General features: G+C 41.5%; 2 protein-coding genes across 9 annotated transcripts in view; one reads left to right on the top strand and one right to left on the bottom strand.

Annotated features, from left to right (window-relative positions):
* asz1 (ankyrin repeat, SAM and basic leucine zipper domain containing 1) overlaps positions 1–2,668 on the bottom strand; it is a 14,650-nt gene extending 11,982 nt beyond the window's left edge. For 4 of the 8 annotated variants that reach the window (XR_521599.3, XM_008311175.3, XM_008311177.3 and 1 more), the window contains exons 1-3: positions 2,280–2,426; positions 1,102–1,195; positions 857–979 (exon numbers count right to left, since the gene is read on the bottom strand). Coding sequence is in view for 7 of the 8 variants with exons in the window: in XM_008311175.3 (XP_008309397.2) it covers positions 857–979; positions 1,102–1,195; positions 2,280–2,417 (355 nt within the window). In the remaining variant the exon portion in view is untranslated. Of the gene's footprint in view, positions 1–856; positions 980–1,101; positions 1,196–1,446; positions 1,503–1,666; positions 1,797–1,852; positions 2,248–2,279; positions 2,427–2,508 lie in introns of those variants that run through there. The other 4 variants (XM_017033360.2, XM_008311176.3, XM_017033362.2 and 1 more) reach the window with 4 other exon arrangements.
* A 1,929-nt stretch (positions 2,669–4,597) lies between these two features.
* The window catches only part of cftr (CF transmembrane conductance regulator), a 24,265-nt gene continuing 13,363 nt past the window's right edge, over positions 4,598–15,499 (top strand). Inside the window, exons 1-11 of the mRNA XM_008311174.3 lie at positions 4,598–5,132; positions 5,915–6,025; positions 8,206–8,317; positions 8,798–9,013; positions 9,755–9,844; positions 10,685–10,848; positions 10,919–11,044; positions 11,883–12,129; positions 12,271–12,363; positions 13,833–14,009; positions 14,099–14,290. Coding sequence (XP_008309396.1) covers positions 5,080–5,132; positions 5,915–6,025; positions 8,206–8,317; positions 8,798–9,013; positions 9,755–9,844; positions 10,685–10,848; positions 10,919–11,044; positions 11,883–12,129; positions 12,271–12,363; positions 13,833–14,009; positions 14,099–14,290 — 1,581 coding nt within the window. The 5' untranslated portion in view covers positions 4,598–5,079. The remainder of the gene's footprint in view (positions 5,133–5,914; positions 6,026–8,205; positions 8,318–8,797; positions 9,014–9,754; positions 9,845–10,684; positions 10,849–10,918; positions 11,045–11,882; positions 12,130–12,270; positions 12,364–13,832; positions 14,010–14,098; positions 14,291–15,499) is intronic.

The raw sequence follows: 15,499 nt of genomic DNA, 5'->3' as shown, positions 1-15,499 counted from the left end.
GAAGGTTTTTCTGACATATGTATTTAAATCCACTCTTTTTTGTTCACTTCTTAAACTCAAAATTTTGTGTGACTGTGCACATTATGCAGTTTATAATTTCTACATCTTTTAGGACAATTAGACTCATTACATAATACATCAATTCATTTGCTTTTTTCCAGAATAATTAGGCAGATTCCAGAAAACACATTATGGTGTTAGGGAAGTTTACTTCTCACTTTTTATCTTTACAGGTATCTGTCTGAAAAGATAAAAAGTGAGGAGTAAACTTCCCTAACACCATAATTTCCTTGTGTACAGATTGGAAACAAAACTGACCTACATCCTACCTTTCGCTGATGTGTGTCACGTTTCCAGGGGACTTGTCAACCAAAGGGAGTTCCTTCCCCGTGTTTGTTTTACCTAACCTGACCTTTTCCCAACAGATGCCTTTAATTTTTTCTTGCTTTGTGATGAGAGTGCAGTGTGCTTAAAATAAAAACAACTCAAGGGATAAGCGGCATGTTTCTGCACAGTTTCCTCTTTGGCGTCATCAGCATTAAGTAATATCAGATGAACCGTATTGGTACAGAGGCCCAATTGGTTTCCCAGTATTTGGCTGTAGCAGGTGAGGAAATTGGAAAAAGGTGCCACGGGGGAGAATAGCTCGGCACCAACGCAACAGGGACCTTTAGTAGGATTAAGTATGGCTGTTTCATATCTATTTGGAAGACAGCAACGTGATGATGTTGCCTAATCAGACTATCTTTTTTGCAGTAGGTAAAAGATCAGTGAGAGGTCAGAGGAGCTGTGTCATTTTTTTTGAAGTATCAAGTTTTCCCACAAGACTCAAATAAAGCAATCCAAAAAATCTGACCTTTGCTGAAGTTAGCACTGGCTCCCCTCTCCAGTAGGAGTTTGGCCAGGTCATAGTTTGCCATGTTGACAGCACACATAAGTAGACTCCAACCAAAACCAAGCCTGGTCTCCACATCCATGCCTTTGCATAAAAAAGAGGGCAAAAACCAATGTATTCAAAATGAACAAAAATATTGCTTTTATAGACATTAAATATTTGAATTTGGCTTTAAAAAAAAAAAAACGTATTTCGACAGTACTCACCGTTGTCCAACAACTTTTCAACTGTTTTGATGTCTCCCTTACTGATGGCCTTTTTCAACATAAACACATTATCTTCTACATGGCTGATGAGATTCTGTAAAAATAGATTGAATTGTCAATGCAGTGATCCAGAAATGTTTAAAAAGTTTGTGTATATGTTCACTATTTCCCCCCATTTTCTTTTATTTTTTCGGGAGGAGATACCAAAAAGGATATGGAACTACAATCCCATGTCAATAACTTTGAACTTTACTCATAACTAATCAATTAGAACGTGCCACTGTATTTACACTCGGGCCTTTAGACAGGAATGTGTTAATGCGGACATCTCAGGACTCGACTCACACTTTAACGATTTAAAACTTGAAACCAGACTAGAACCTGACCTGTATAAACCCGTCCACATTTACCACATTAACTAATGAACGCTGCTCGTGATAACTGTAACAAAAAACACCTGTGTTTGAGTCCACATACATGTAGTGGCCATTTTTAAATGTAAGTACTTAACTGGCAATAATTATTTTTATTTTTTTTCATTCAATTTAAATAAAAATGAACTTGCCCGTAGATGTATATACAGAATTGATAAAGTGAGAAGCAAAGTGATCAAATTTAACTAATGATCTAACGGTAAACTAACGGTCGTTGGCGAAATTAGACACACCGCGTTAGCAATTTTGATAGCTCACACGCTAGCACGGATTAGTTGGCAGGGCTTCATATAAAAACAGATTAATTCACGTTTTACCGCGGTAGGCGGGAGAGGTTTCTCTAAATTGCGCCCGACATCCCACTCCTCGTCGCTGTCGTCGCTCTCTTCTCCGGCGGGAAAAGCGTACTCTATTAAGCCGTCCATGTTGGCCACGGACAGTTCAGCTACAATGGGCGAGGGCGGCAGACAACAGCCCGAGGAGAGCGAGGGCGTTTCAGACGAAACTCCCCAATAGTTTTTGATTTTCTCCGTTTGAGATATTTAATATGGTTGTATAAAACACTAAACATACATCTTCTTTTCTTCTTTTTCTTTCGGCTTTGTCCCTTTTTTTTTCAAAACACTAAACATACATCAATCGTGTTGTACTCAGGTCATTTATACTATGCGAGTTTGACAGGTAATTTACATTTAAATGCTAGATTAATGCTAAATATGAATCCCTAGAACAAGGGTCACCAACCTTCCTGAAACTGAGAGCTACTTTAATGGACCTTATTAATACGAAGAGCTGCTTGTTTCGTACAGACTTCCCGAACAATGTAATAATAATAATTCGTTCTGGGACATACAATAGCAGAGACTCTTCTACCATCTTCATACCACCAGATAAATACATAATAAAAGTTGACATATATTTGGAAGAGTGTGCAGTACATAAAATGAAACATAAATGTCAAATGCATAATTACATTAGTTACATAGTAATTTCTGTCTATGCCAGAGATAAAACACAATGCGAAATTGTTGCATTCCCTTTTGAGACAGCATTTTACCGTGAGCATCACGGAGAGACTCTTAAACTACGACCACTACTGTTTAAAATCGGTACTGCACCCTTCCACTTTCATGACTTCATCACAGCCTCCGTGCAGCTGCTATCACTACTCATTCCCTTGACCTTCACACGTATCACTGCCCTAAGGTTAGCTGTATTTTAATACATTTCAGATGAATGTTTATAGAATGGAAAGTTAGGGTTTGTTTCTGCTTTGAGTAGAAGTAAAACAAGATACATGACAAGAGACATGCAGCTGTGTGACAACAGTGGGTTGTTCAGTTCAACTAAAAACTAATATATCACAATCACATTTTTAGATAACTAACTAACACTGTCTCAGCAGTGTTAATGTAGGATTTTATTCCTGATGTAATTTATTTAAATGAACAATACAGAACAATAATAAGACTAAACCCGAGTCACCAGACTAAACCCATTGTGTTACATTAACAAAGCCGTCTTGCTCTGTATTTACTTCATTTTACGCCTGTCTATTACTTTCATATGACCACACGCAGGATCTGCATCAATGAAAAAGAATGTAGATACTCATGTTAGTGCCCAGTGGAAGAGTCGTATTTTTGTATCCACATTTACCACACTTGGCTCTCTCATGACACACAGTGACGGCTGCTTAAGCGTTGACAGTGATAAGATAATTTGTGTGCGTTGAGCTGCTCAGTTAGTACTGTAGAACTTCACATTTTTTGCTATGTTCCCTCTTGGAATGTCTGGAGGTTTTGATCCTCCCTCGACTGAAACTGAACATAACCTGCAGCTGATAACAAAGTTTCATCTCCACTTAGGCGAACCGCAACTGGTGCTGATTGCATTTGTGAGTGGTGAGTGATGCCGCTGAGGTGAGTGAGATACCAGCGAGTGTGTGGGTGATGGGTGATATTCAACTGATTTGGCATCATCTGCAGTGTGGAGTGGCATTTATACATTTCCATGTCAAGTAAAGATGAGATTTAGATGTTTTTCTTTGTGTTTTCTTTAACTGTGAATGTAATTAAATTAGTAACACATAAGCAGCTATGGCTTTTAAATGTTCTATTTTATTTTTAAATGCGTATCAGAATTGGACAATGTGGTAGATTTGGTTCTTTTGCTTTTAAAGTTAGGTAAAAAAATCATATCTATGAAAAGTATGTCAGTCACTTTGAAACGCGGTGATGTTTTAATGTTTTGTTTTCTAACTCTGATTTCAGTTTTTTGTTATTATAAAAGTAAATTTTAACATTGACTAATTTAGTATTGAAAAGAAATTTGCTTTGTTACAGTGTCCACTCTTGTGGTGCATTAACTTGACACCCCACCAGGTGGCGATGTCTGCTATCTCTTGCTGCCTGGTTATGATTTTGTGAAAAGTGATTTATAATTGTTTTGTCTTGGGGGGTTCAAAGTCTGCAAGGAAGAAAAAAATGCAAACGCCCCTTCCTCAAAGCCCCACATTTATGAACACAGATGGATATTACCATCATTTTATTGTTTGTTTTTTCACTTTTAAGATGAACTTAAAATTAGCAAAAATTTCCATTGCATTCTTCAGTGTAAATAATTACAGAAACCTGAAGTCCAAAACCAGTTTAGGTTTGCACCTCCACTAACGTGCTTTGTCGCCCCCTACGGGAGACAATCATCTCACTTGGAATAACACCGACTTAGTAGTCGATTATGGAATTGTTTGATTTAAATCATGTTAAAAGTGTCAATAGTTATAGTCCTCACTTTCTAAAATCTCGTCCTTTATAAAAATGTTTTGTTTTTTTTTTACATTTTTTACATCTAAATGATTGTCAACAATAATAAATGATAAAAATGCTGCGAGGTTATCACACGTTAACCTGCCGTCGCAGCACTAGTGTTCAGATCGTGAAGTCCACAGAGGAAAACTATCTTTTATAAAGTTTCGTTTATAAATATTCATACAACACGAGTTTTGTTCATACAGTTCGTAAGTGACCAGGCTTCATCCGCTGTTGGTGAAGGTTCAGATGAACTCCTAACGGGTCTCCACGAAGGCTTGGGTCCTGGCTCCGAGGTTCGCCTTGTTTGGATCATCTGGGGTTTTTTTTGCTCCTCGACTTGTTGTTGCCACAACATGCGACGTGTGCTCGTCATGTGTGGAAATGACGTGGGACTGTGCAGGTTTTTGGCGAGCTCATAAAGGATGGACTGTCCTCTCACTGTCACACCGCGGGAGGGAGGACCAGGAGAAGAAGAGTCAGAAGAGACTAGAGGGGGGCGACCGACCGGTGAGACTCAGACTCAGAGACACCCGGGGAGGACACAGGTCCAGATACTTCAACCCTGACATCTTTTTTTTCATCTACACGGACCAACAAAGTGGAAACAGGACCAGAAGGACAGAGAACCCAGAGCAGCGTCTGGTGTATGTGGGAGCGGAGACGCGCAAATGTGAGCGCGGAGCGCGGACACGACTCAGGTGCAGAGACAGGACACTGGCGGCGCTATTAGGATGCAGAAGTCACCGGTGGAAGATGCTAACTTCCTCTCTAAGTTTTTCTTCTGGTAAGTTCTTCACCCACAAATGTACTGGTGACGACACTACCGGTTTTGTTGTGACATCAAGCTAATGTACGGACACGGACACGGACGGCGCGAAACTCCAACCGAGCAACAAGCACGCATTTTGTAGTCAATAATATTGGGCCCTTTTAATGCTAAAACAATGCTATCTTGGCTTAAATACCGTAGCCGTGACGATGAGTTACACGAGAGTTGTCACCAGAATTAAACAAAAACAGAGTTTGGTGGTAACTTTTCACTCAGCTTGAGATAAATGTCTTCAGATTTCAGTTTACTCCTGGCGGTGGTATAGCCGTTTGGCTAGCGGCCTCATGTACCAAGTGCTCAGTGTGACCCGGAGGTTTGTAACCTGTTGCACCTGCGCCACATGCAGCTCTTCAGCCCACAGTCAACACGAATTCTGACTGAGTCACAAAGTTGTGTTGCAGTGAAAAAATACATACAATAATTTAACAAAATAGAGCATCATAACATTTATTAAACTTACTTTATTTTCTTAGGTTTACTGAAAAAAACTCTCTCTGTCTCATGACATTAAAATCCTTTTCCTTTGATATTTGATAATAAACTTAATAAACAATACATATTTACTTAAATATAATATAAATATATAAATATAACGAGCTGCTCTATTAAGTTTCTGTATAGGAACATTCTGAAGAGTCCATGTGTCTGTAGATGTCCTGTCTAATGTTGTTGTTGTTGTTGTTGTTGTTGTCGTCGTCGTCGTTGTTGTTGTTGTTGTTGTTGTTGTTGTTGTTCAGGTGGACATCACCGCTGCTGAGGAAGGGCTTCAGGAAGAAGTTGGATCTGTCAGACGTGTACAAGGCTCCTTCCTTTGATCTGGCAGACAACCTCTCTGAGAGACTGGAAAGGTCGGTGTTCCTCGTCCTCAGCCTGATATTGTTGATTTATCTGAAGGTGTTTCTTGCACTAGGTTTTTTTATTTTTTATTTTTTTGCAGTAAATCTTATCTGTGAATTGCACTTTGCAGGCGGTGCTTTAGAAAGTACAGTGTGTCCAAGTAGTTGTGAGTAATATTCCCGACCTCATTGCCTCATTTCCAGGGTGTGGCAGTGGAACACAACGAGGAAAAATAGGAATCAAACCCTTGACTTTTGACACAGTCAAATGCCTAAAATAACTAAAGTTTTATAAAAGAGTGGAGTGAGATTTTAGACAGAACATTCACAGTTTTTTTTTTAATGTTTGTTGTTCAACCTCTGGGTTGAATCATACCGTAATAAATATAATAAATGCGAACGATTGTGTTCCAGAAATACAAAGGTATTTGTGGTGTAGTGCTAACACGGAGATGCTGGTGCGGCGCTGCTGTGTTTCATAAGTGCCCTTTAAATATTTGTTTACAGTAGCAGACTGTTGGCCATCACTGTCTTGAAGTCAAGTTAAAATATGGGCTGGCTCTTCACACAACCAAACCTGTGTGTTCCAAACAAATAACCAGACAACATATGATGGACAGGGGTTAACCCTTGACTTTTGTCTCTCTCTTTTTTTTTTTTTTGTTTTTATCTGTTTTGTCTCAGTGTGCAGTTTGACTTGTCCTCTCACCTTTCCTCTCTGTTATTATAACTAATAATTTTACTGTCCTAAAGTTTCTCCTTCCCTCTTATCTGCATTTTTAGTATCAACATCAAAAATGTTCATTTCAGAAGGAAATAGATAACATGTAAAAATAGTTAACATGTAAACTAATTAAGTTAAGTTAATTATTTTATCAATAATTCCCAACATTTTCTCTTATTTTGTCCTTCCTTCATGTTCCTTCTTTAAAGGACAGGATTTTTCTGGTATTCTTTTCACCTATAGAACCTCCAACAGAACCGTGTCCTGCTCTGACCTTTCCTCCTCGATCTCTGCGTCACCGTGAGCGCCGCCCACTGGTGTAGATAGGTGTTTAAAAGTCAAAGTCTTTAAAGTGCCCAGCGCCCACTGGGTGATGAATGAATGTGCAGCGACGGGTGATTTCACTCCTGTTAATCTGATCGGGGGTTCGGGGGGGGGGCAGTGAGGGACTTCTGGGAATGTGAACTTTACCTTGCATTAAAACGCTGTTTACTGTAAGCTTCTTCATCGCACTCCTGTTTCAGTTCAATACAATCAGTTTGATTTACTGGCTTAATTAAGTTTACAGGATGACGTGGTAGAACTCTGAAGTTAACACCTTATAATTCACTGTTTATATTCAACCACAAGGACCTAAGATACAAGGATCAGACGGATTCAGTCCTTTTATCTGCAGACTTGTCTTAATTGAAGGTCAAAGGTGCAGCTTTTTGCATAAAAATGTATTTGTGTTTTTATTAATTCCCCACAAATTTACTTCCCAAACCTCAGTACTGAATTATTCTTATTATACACAAATATATATATATTCTTTTTATAAGCCTTTAAGTGACTTTATTTGTGTATTAACTATTATGAAAAAAATCATTGCAATCCTTTAAATTTTATTTCTTTATTTCTTTATTTCCTTTTCGCCTCTTCTGTCCATTTTTATTGTTTCAAGACTAAATAAAAATCAGCCACACATTTAATTTCAAAATGAAAAATACTGTAGTCATTTTACAGAATGTTTTCAGTTGTTTCTTGTGGTTTTAACTGTTAAAATGCAGAAAAAAAACACATGTTGCAAATTTTCACAGTGTAACAAAGTTCAGCTGCACTGATAATAATAATAATAAAATTAAAAACTGGCCCCTGTCAAAGAAGACAGTGACAGTAGGTGTGAGCTTTAGGTCCATTCACTAATATCATCATCACTGCAGTGGGTGAAGGAGCCACGTGTGTCTCGCGAACCACAGGTTGCAGACCCCCTGGTCTTGGCTAAAATAAATAACCATAGCAACACATTGTCTGGCTCTGAGTCCTCGGCCGCAGTCGTAGGAAGACCTTAGTAAAGTTGGCAAAGACGTAGGACTGGACAAAAAGACGGGCCGCAGCCCAACTCTGCTGGCCATTGGCCGTCGGTGCAGGGTACAGGTTTTGTTTTGCTCCACTCTGTAACTGTGTTGTAACTCTGTCCTCCCTGCAGAGAATGGGACAGGGAGGTGGTGTCAGCCAAGAAGAAGCCCCGGCTGCTGAGGGCACTGGCCCGCTGCTTCTTTGCCCCGTTTGCCTTCTTCGGTGTCCTCCTGTACCTGGGGGTGAGTCTGGTCATTTAACAGGGAGGAAATTAGAAGTGGCAGAAGTTGATTTGATGTAAAAGTCAGATCAGAACATTCAAAGTTAGACATTCACACTGCCCAGGAACAAACATGTGGTGTTCAGTTCTCCGAAGGCTCGTGTGTGTGTGTGTGTAGAGCGGCTCCACAGATTGATGGTTGCGTGAGGCACAAATATCACAGACATGTCACACTGTAGTGCCATGGTTACTCCGGCAACAACAGTAGTTGTGTTCGTTGCAGTAGCTGTAGGTGCGGAGGTGACAACGACAGATGTTTAAAATGTCGTGTCTGCCTTTAGTTGACTTTTCATTTCAATATTTAATGACATTTTTATTATTTTCTTTTCACTGTATTGTCCTGAGAGGACACCTGCTGGAGAAAACCTTAAATATGGACGTGTTCATCTTGAAATGCATTAATCAATTGAAATGATTTTTTCCGCTCTCTGCTCCTCTACAGGAGGCCTCCAAGGCGGTGCAGCCCCAGCTTTTGGGTCGCATCATCGCTTCGTTCGACCCCTTCCACGCCCCGGAGCGAAGCCAGGGATATTTCCTGGCTCTTGGTCTGTGTCTCCTCTTCACTGCTCGCTTCCTGCTGCTACAGCCTGCCATCTTCGGCCTGCACCACCTGGGTATGCAGATCCGCATCGCCCTCTTCAGTCTCATTTACAAGAAGGTAAAAAAAAAAAACCAGTGTGTAAACACCATCCAAACACTGCCCCCCCCACGTCCACACCGTCACAGCTGAACTTTTTCCGTGTACTCCCTGCAGCCCCTGTGGGTGGCCCCCGCCCCCCACCTTTAGACCCCACTGGTCTAAATGAATACATTGTTAAAAGAACTCTGTTGTCATTGGTTCATTCTAAAACAGATACTGAGAAAAAAACCCTTTAAACACAACTTAGAACAACACGTGCTGTGTGACCATGTGACCAGTGACAGTGAAACACTGACACAACACTTGGCTTTGATGTTAACAACTAGCAACAAAGATGAAGCTGGTGTTTCAGCTGCAAAATCAAACTGGAAAAAAAAAATGCAACACAACAAAGATGAAGCTGGTGTTTCAGCTGGAAGATCAAACTGGAAAAGAAATGCAACAAATGTTTATCAGTCAGTTTGTTTTTGTTCCTCCTCTTTGAACAGAAAAAGTTACAAAAAGTCTAAAAACAAAATCACTTCTACTGTAATAAAGGAACAGAGTTTATGGACCTCATTAAAAAAGATCCAGATGTTGACGTCGCAGCTCCTCAGCTCAGGGATCACGCCTGTCGTTTTGTCATCCTGCTGCAAAGACTCCCACAGGCTGGTGTCAGAAGTTTGGTCACATGTGGCTCCTGCCGATCCTCTGCCGATTCACTGGTCTCACTTTTGTGCTTCGTCTGACCTCCTGACCTTTGACCTTTGAACTTTTCAGACCCTGAAGTTATCCAGCCGCGTCTTGGATAAAATCAGCACGGGTCAACTGGTCAGTCTGATGTCAGCCCACCTGAACAAGCTGGACGAGGTGAGGAACGTAGGGCTCGTGGCCCTAAAGTGGGACACCAGGTGGAATAAGAACCAACCGTGCAGGACGGAACAGGTTTAGGTTTGAGGTTGGCTGCAGTGTGGTCCACCTGCCAGAGTGGGGCACTAAATATGGGCTTCATCACTCATTAGAGTGGGGGGGTGGGGTAGGGGGAGGGCACGTGTGTGTGTGTGTGTGTGTGTGTGTGTTGAATCTCACCGAGCCGATGAATGTAGGAACGCACTGCCACCTGCTCTGAGACAATTATCTCCAGGCTTGGACGTATCGCCTGGTTGTCTGACTGTTTGTGGTCTTTTCCCGATGAAAGACGTCGAGTTGATGTTTGATAGAAGTGTCGTCACAGTGTGTGATCTGACAAGTGACTGCTTTTTTTCTAGGGCTGTCATTGATTAATCACAGTTAAACATCTGTTTTCATGGTTAGAATCCTTGTTTATACAGCAGCGACGGTGTCTCTGTTGTTGACACGGTGTAAAGTGAAGTTTTGGTTTCAGTAACAGAGCAGACCCAGAAGGTTGTTTTTTTTTTTTATGTTCGATCCTGAACTTTTGACCAAAATCCTGAGTATGGTATCGAGCCGTCCTTAATCCGTACGTGGTCCTGTATATTTGTCTTTTTTGTCTCCTCTCGTTTTTAGCTTATTTTGGCTCATATTTAATATATGATTTTAACTCTTTAAAGCACTGGGTGGTTTTTACCTGTCAAAAACAAAGCACTGGGTGGTTTTTACCTGTCAAATACAATGATATTATTATATACATGGTTATTAAATTCATCTTTTTTTGACTAATATGAACTAATACTAACGTTTCTGTTCCAGAGTCTGGGTCTGGCCCACTTTGTGTGGATCACTCCCCTACAGTGTATACTGTGCGTGGGCCTGATATGGGAGCTGATCGAGGTGAACGGCTTCTGTGCCCTGGCGGCTCTGACTCTGCTGGGCATCATCCAGGCCTGGCTCTCACAGAAGATGGAGCCTCACAGGTGAGGAGGAGCCACACTTTATCATTCATTAATTTAATTTAATTTATTTAATCCCCTCTCCTTTGACTAGGGTGAAGCGAGCCGGGATGATCAGTCGCCGTCTGGCTCTGACGTCTGAGATTGTGGAGAACATCCACTCTGTGAAGGCGTACGGCTGGGAGGAGGTGATGGAGACCATCATCAAAAACATCAGGCAGTAAGACTCCACTCATTACCTTGTACTCCTGAAGTCATTGTCCGGGTCAGAAAGACAACGATTCACACTCACATTCACACCTACTGTAAGGCCAACCCACAGACGCACAGGCAGAACATGTCGTTTCATACAGATAGACTGGAGATCAAACCGTTTCTCCAACCACGCGCTCCCAAAACACCAGCATCAGTCTGAGGATTTATGACAGATAAATATACATACCATAATAAGACGAGCGGGAAAAACACCCACTCAGCCGACGCCTGCAGGAATTCATTCAGCCTGGTGCCAAAATTCAGAGAGAGATGTTAGAACAAGGTCAGTGCGGCGCAGTTGGCACGGAAGGTTAAAATCCAAGAAACAGTTTTGATGCAGTGGTGTCGAAATATTCAAGTAGTATCAGAGATAAAACGGGAACGTTCAGATTTCACAGGAAAGTGATGATAACAGCAGGATCATAATTGGGCGAAAATATATTCTGTGATGTCAAGGACCGACCACATGTGTATAAATAGATAGAAATAATTCTTTTTTTCCACTATAAGCCTGGGTTGATCATAATTGGGCGAAAATATATTCTGATGTCAAGGACCGACCACATGTATAAATAGATAGAAATAATTCATTTTTTTCCACTCTAAGCCTGGGTTTACTCAGGTGCGACTTATATATTAAAATATATAATTTCATATGTTCATTATTTTTACACTGACAGCCACTAGAAGACACTGGTGCGTCTTATATTCCTGAAAATACAACTGTACCACTAGAAGACACTGGTGCGTCTTATACGTCTTATACAACTGTATTTTTTTTTGTCTTTTCACTCTTTTCTCAGGGATGAGATGACGCTGACGAGGAAGATCGGATCGCTGCGTTACTTCTACAGCGCCTCCTACTTCTTCTCTGCCATCCTGGTCATCGTGTCGGCCGTCGTGCCCCACGCTCTCAGTAAAGGCATCATCCTGAGACGAATCTTCACCACTGCCTCCTACTGCATGGTCCTGAGAATGACGCTGACGCGGCAGCTGCCCGGCTCCATCCAGATGTGGTACGACACGCTGGCGCTGGTCAAGAAGATAGAGGTAGGTCCAGAGAGAAGAGGTCACTGATAACAGACACATTTACTGGGATTTAAGATAAAATCTCCCTCCTTGGGTTTGCTGTATGTTTCAGTGGGAAAGCGTTCAGGTTGATGTTTCTGTTCCTGTTTTTACTCTTCACAGGAGTTCTTAATGAAGGAGGAATACAGAGAGCTGGAATACAACCTCACCACCACCGACGTGGAGCTGGTCAACGTTTCTGCGTCCTGGGATGAGGTACAGCAGGATCATAATGATAATAATAATATAAAAATTATTATTATAATGTTGTTTTGTATCATTTTCACTGGTGCTTCAACATGAGGGACGATTGAACTTCTTCCTTTCTTTAATGTATTGTTGGTATTTAATGTTTAAAACCCTCTATTTTATAAAAATCACTTGAACAATGTTCAGTCTTCAGACATGAATGAAACAAAGTTTTTAGTTTCTCCCCACCATCAGGCTGCAGCTTCTCCTCTCAGAGCTCAGAAATATTGACACAGCTTTTAGTAATCTCTAAGTCTGTGTAATTGAGCTGAGAAATATGAATGTTTATTAATAATTACCATCATGAATTCTGAAAACGACCTGGAAGTCGACGTCTGACGCAGTTAAATGCGTCTGTATTTTTTGAACAAATTTAACAAATCTGGAAAATTCTGCCTCTTTGTTTAAATGTAATTTATTTGTGCAGATAAAATCAGGGAAACTCGGACCAAACATGTTGGTTTTCTTTGTTTGTACGAGTTCATTCTTCAACAGGTCAGAGCAAAAATAAAGAATGAATTCCACTAGTAATTCCACTCTGCACCACAGGTTGAACACGTCACCTACTGTCACTCACAGTAGGTGGCGTTATCTTATCTATAGGCTGTAAACCTACTCCAACAGGTGTAATTCATTGACCACCCAGTACCGTGAGAAAACAACCACCCAGCTGTGTGTGTGTGTGTGTGTGTGTGACTTTTTTCTATCACTTTGCATAATTAATTGCCCCCGTGTTCTCAGCAAACCTTCCTGGGAACACCAAATCCCTGCTTTGACATCCAGAGCTGTGTTCACAAACTAATTCCTCGATTCTCCTCCTGCTTTCTCCTCTTCCTGGAATGTGTCATTGGTAAATGAATGGGGGGAGGGAGGGGGGGTGTTGACTTTCTTTACTGCCGACGGTGCGTACGTCAGCTCATTAGAATGAGAATCAAACAGACAGACCACGGCCGGTCCCAGCATCACGGGGAGGGCGACCCGTACCACGTCAGGGGGTCAAACACTGGGCCAGGGAATCTACCAGTGACATGTGTCGACGTCGGCCTTTACAGAGACAGTGACAGACGAGCTGGACTCAGGCCTCTGTGGAGGCTGTGGGAGGTTCGTGCTCCTGGGGAGACTCTCTGTTGGAGCTGTCAGGACAAATGTTAAATGATGGAAAAAGAAGTGGAGAGACGTGTCACGAGTTGGACTCACTTTCAAACATATTGTATTTTATTCCAGTGGCGATCCTAGCTGTTTTGTGTGTGAATAGGCCCAGGGCCCCCACGGCCCCCAGGGCCCAATGACATTGGTTTATATTATATAACATCAATCCTTAATATACCAGTTGATAGTAAATATATACCACACAGTGGTAACAAAATACATGTGTTGATCATTGATGACAGTTAAGTTTTTTCACTGCCGGTTTCTGTTGTATTTTCCCGCTGCAGGGCATCGGTGAGCTGTTTGAGAAGATCAAGCAGGAGAGCAAAGCAAACGGACATCCAAACGGTGACGCCGGGCTCTTCTTCACCAACCTTTACGTCACGCCCGTCCTCAAAAACATCAGCCTTTATTTGGAGAAGGGCAAGATGTTGGCAGTGGCTGGATCCACCGGCTCAGGAAAGGTAAAAGGTCAAAGAATCGTCTCTGCCGACATCGGCTGCAGCGGAGGGAACGTTAAAGAAGATGAACCAACGTTTCCCTCTCCTTCTAGAGCTCCTTACTCATGATGATCCTGGGAGAGTTGGTGCCGTCGGAGGGGAAGATCAGACACAGCGGCCGGATCTCGTTCTCACCACAGACTGCGTGGATAATGCCCGGAACCATCCGTGACAACATCCTGTTTGGGCTGACCTATGACGAGTTCCGCTACACTTCCATCATCAAGGCCTGTCAGCTGGAGGAGGTAGGTCACTGAGGTCACTGAGGTCACTGCTCATACCAGTAGTCAGAGCCTTAGAGTGAAGGTGAAGGATAAACATGACTTTTAGATCGGGGAAATTCACAAACTTTTATTTTAATACTGCAGACTGGTTCACTTTAATGGAAGAGAATTCAGGAATTAGTTTGTGTAAAAACCCTGTCTTGTAGGGGGCAGGGGGATTTAAATGCACATGTTCATTGGTTCTCAAAGTGGGGGACGTGGCCCACTGCGGGGCACAGCACTGCTGCTGGAACGGTGCAGAAAATCAAATTAATTTTAGGTTCAATATTTTCTTACCTTAAGAGAAAATACATTTTAAAAAATATTCAGAGCTAACACCAGAGTGTCACGCTCTAATAATGGATTAAACAAAATAAGGTACGTTTGAGGTGGAATTCAACACAAACTAATAATTAAAGTAAGATGTTAACGATCGCTACAGGAGCAGCAACGATTGTCAGGAAATACAAAAAGAACTGACTGTAACTGTGTCTCTATCCTGAGGCTGTGCTACAGGAGTTCGATTCCCTGGGTCTAAAGTGACCTGTTATGTATCTGACACTGACACTAAAAACCCACACACACACAAACACACACAAACACACACTCCCTTATGAGCTTCAGTGCTGAGTGACGGCCCCTCAGTAGAATAATGTCTCCTCTGTTGTCATGGAGATCTCAGCTGTTTCACTGGGACAGAATATGAGCTTCAGTTTCATTTGGCTCCAAGTGATGACATCACAACAAAGTAAAGGTCATGTTCGCGGTCTGATCAGGCCTTATTGATTATTATTGATTATTATTATCCTATTCATATGAATCTTCAGCCGTTTTTCCCCAAAAATTCTTATGCTAATATCGGGCCGATAATTATCGGTCGGCTGATGTTATGTTACGTAACGCATTGTAATGTAATGTTTACATTACGGAGTTAAAAGTAAACAGTTTCCTTTAACTTCACTGCTTCTCATTGGACGAGGTTGATGACTGTATGTATATAAACGTGTTGTGTCGCTAAACATAACGTAACCCAATGCAACGCTTTTTGTAACCTAACCTAACGTGACGTAACGTCACATGAGCTAATGTGACGTAACGTCACAGAGTAACATGACATACCATTTCCAACATACTGCAGTACAACAACAGTAGTACACGATCCAGTATTAGATACTGACGTTGTTAAACCCA

Source organism: Cynoglossus semilaevis, chromosome 6 (assembly GCF_000523025.1).
Source record: "Cynoglossus semilaevis isolate Cse_v1.0 chromosome 6, Cse_v1.0, whole genome shotgun sequence".
NCBI lineage: Eukaryota > Metazoa > Chordata > Actinopteri > Pleuronectiformes > Cynoglossidae > Cynoglossus > Cynoglossus semilaevis.
Note: the sequence above shows the minus strand (reverse complement) of the source record. Positions and strands in the feature narration are given on the sequence as shown.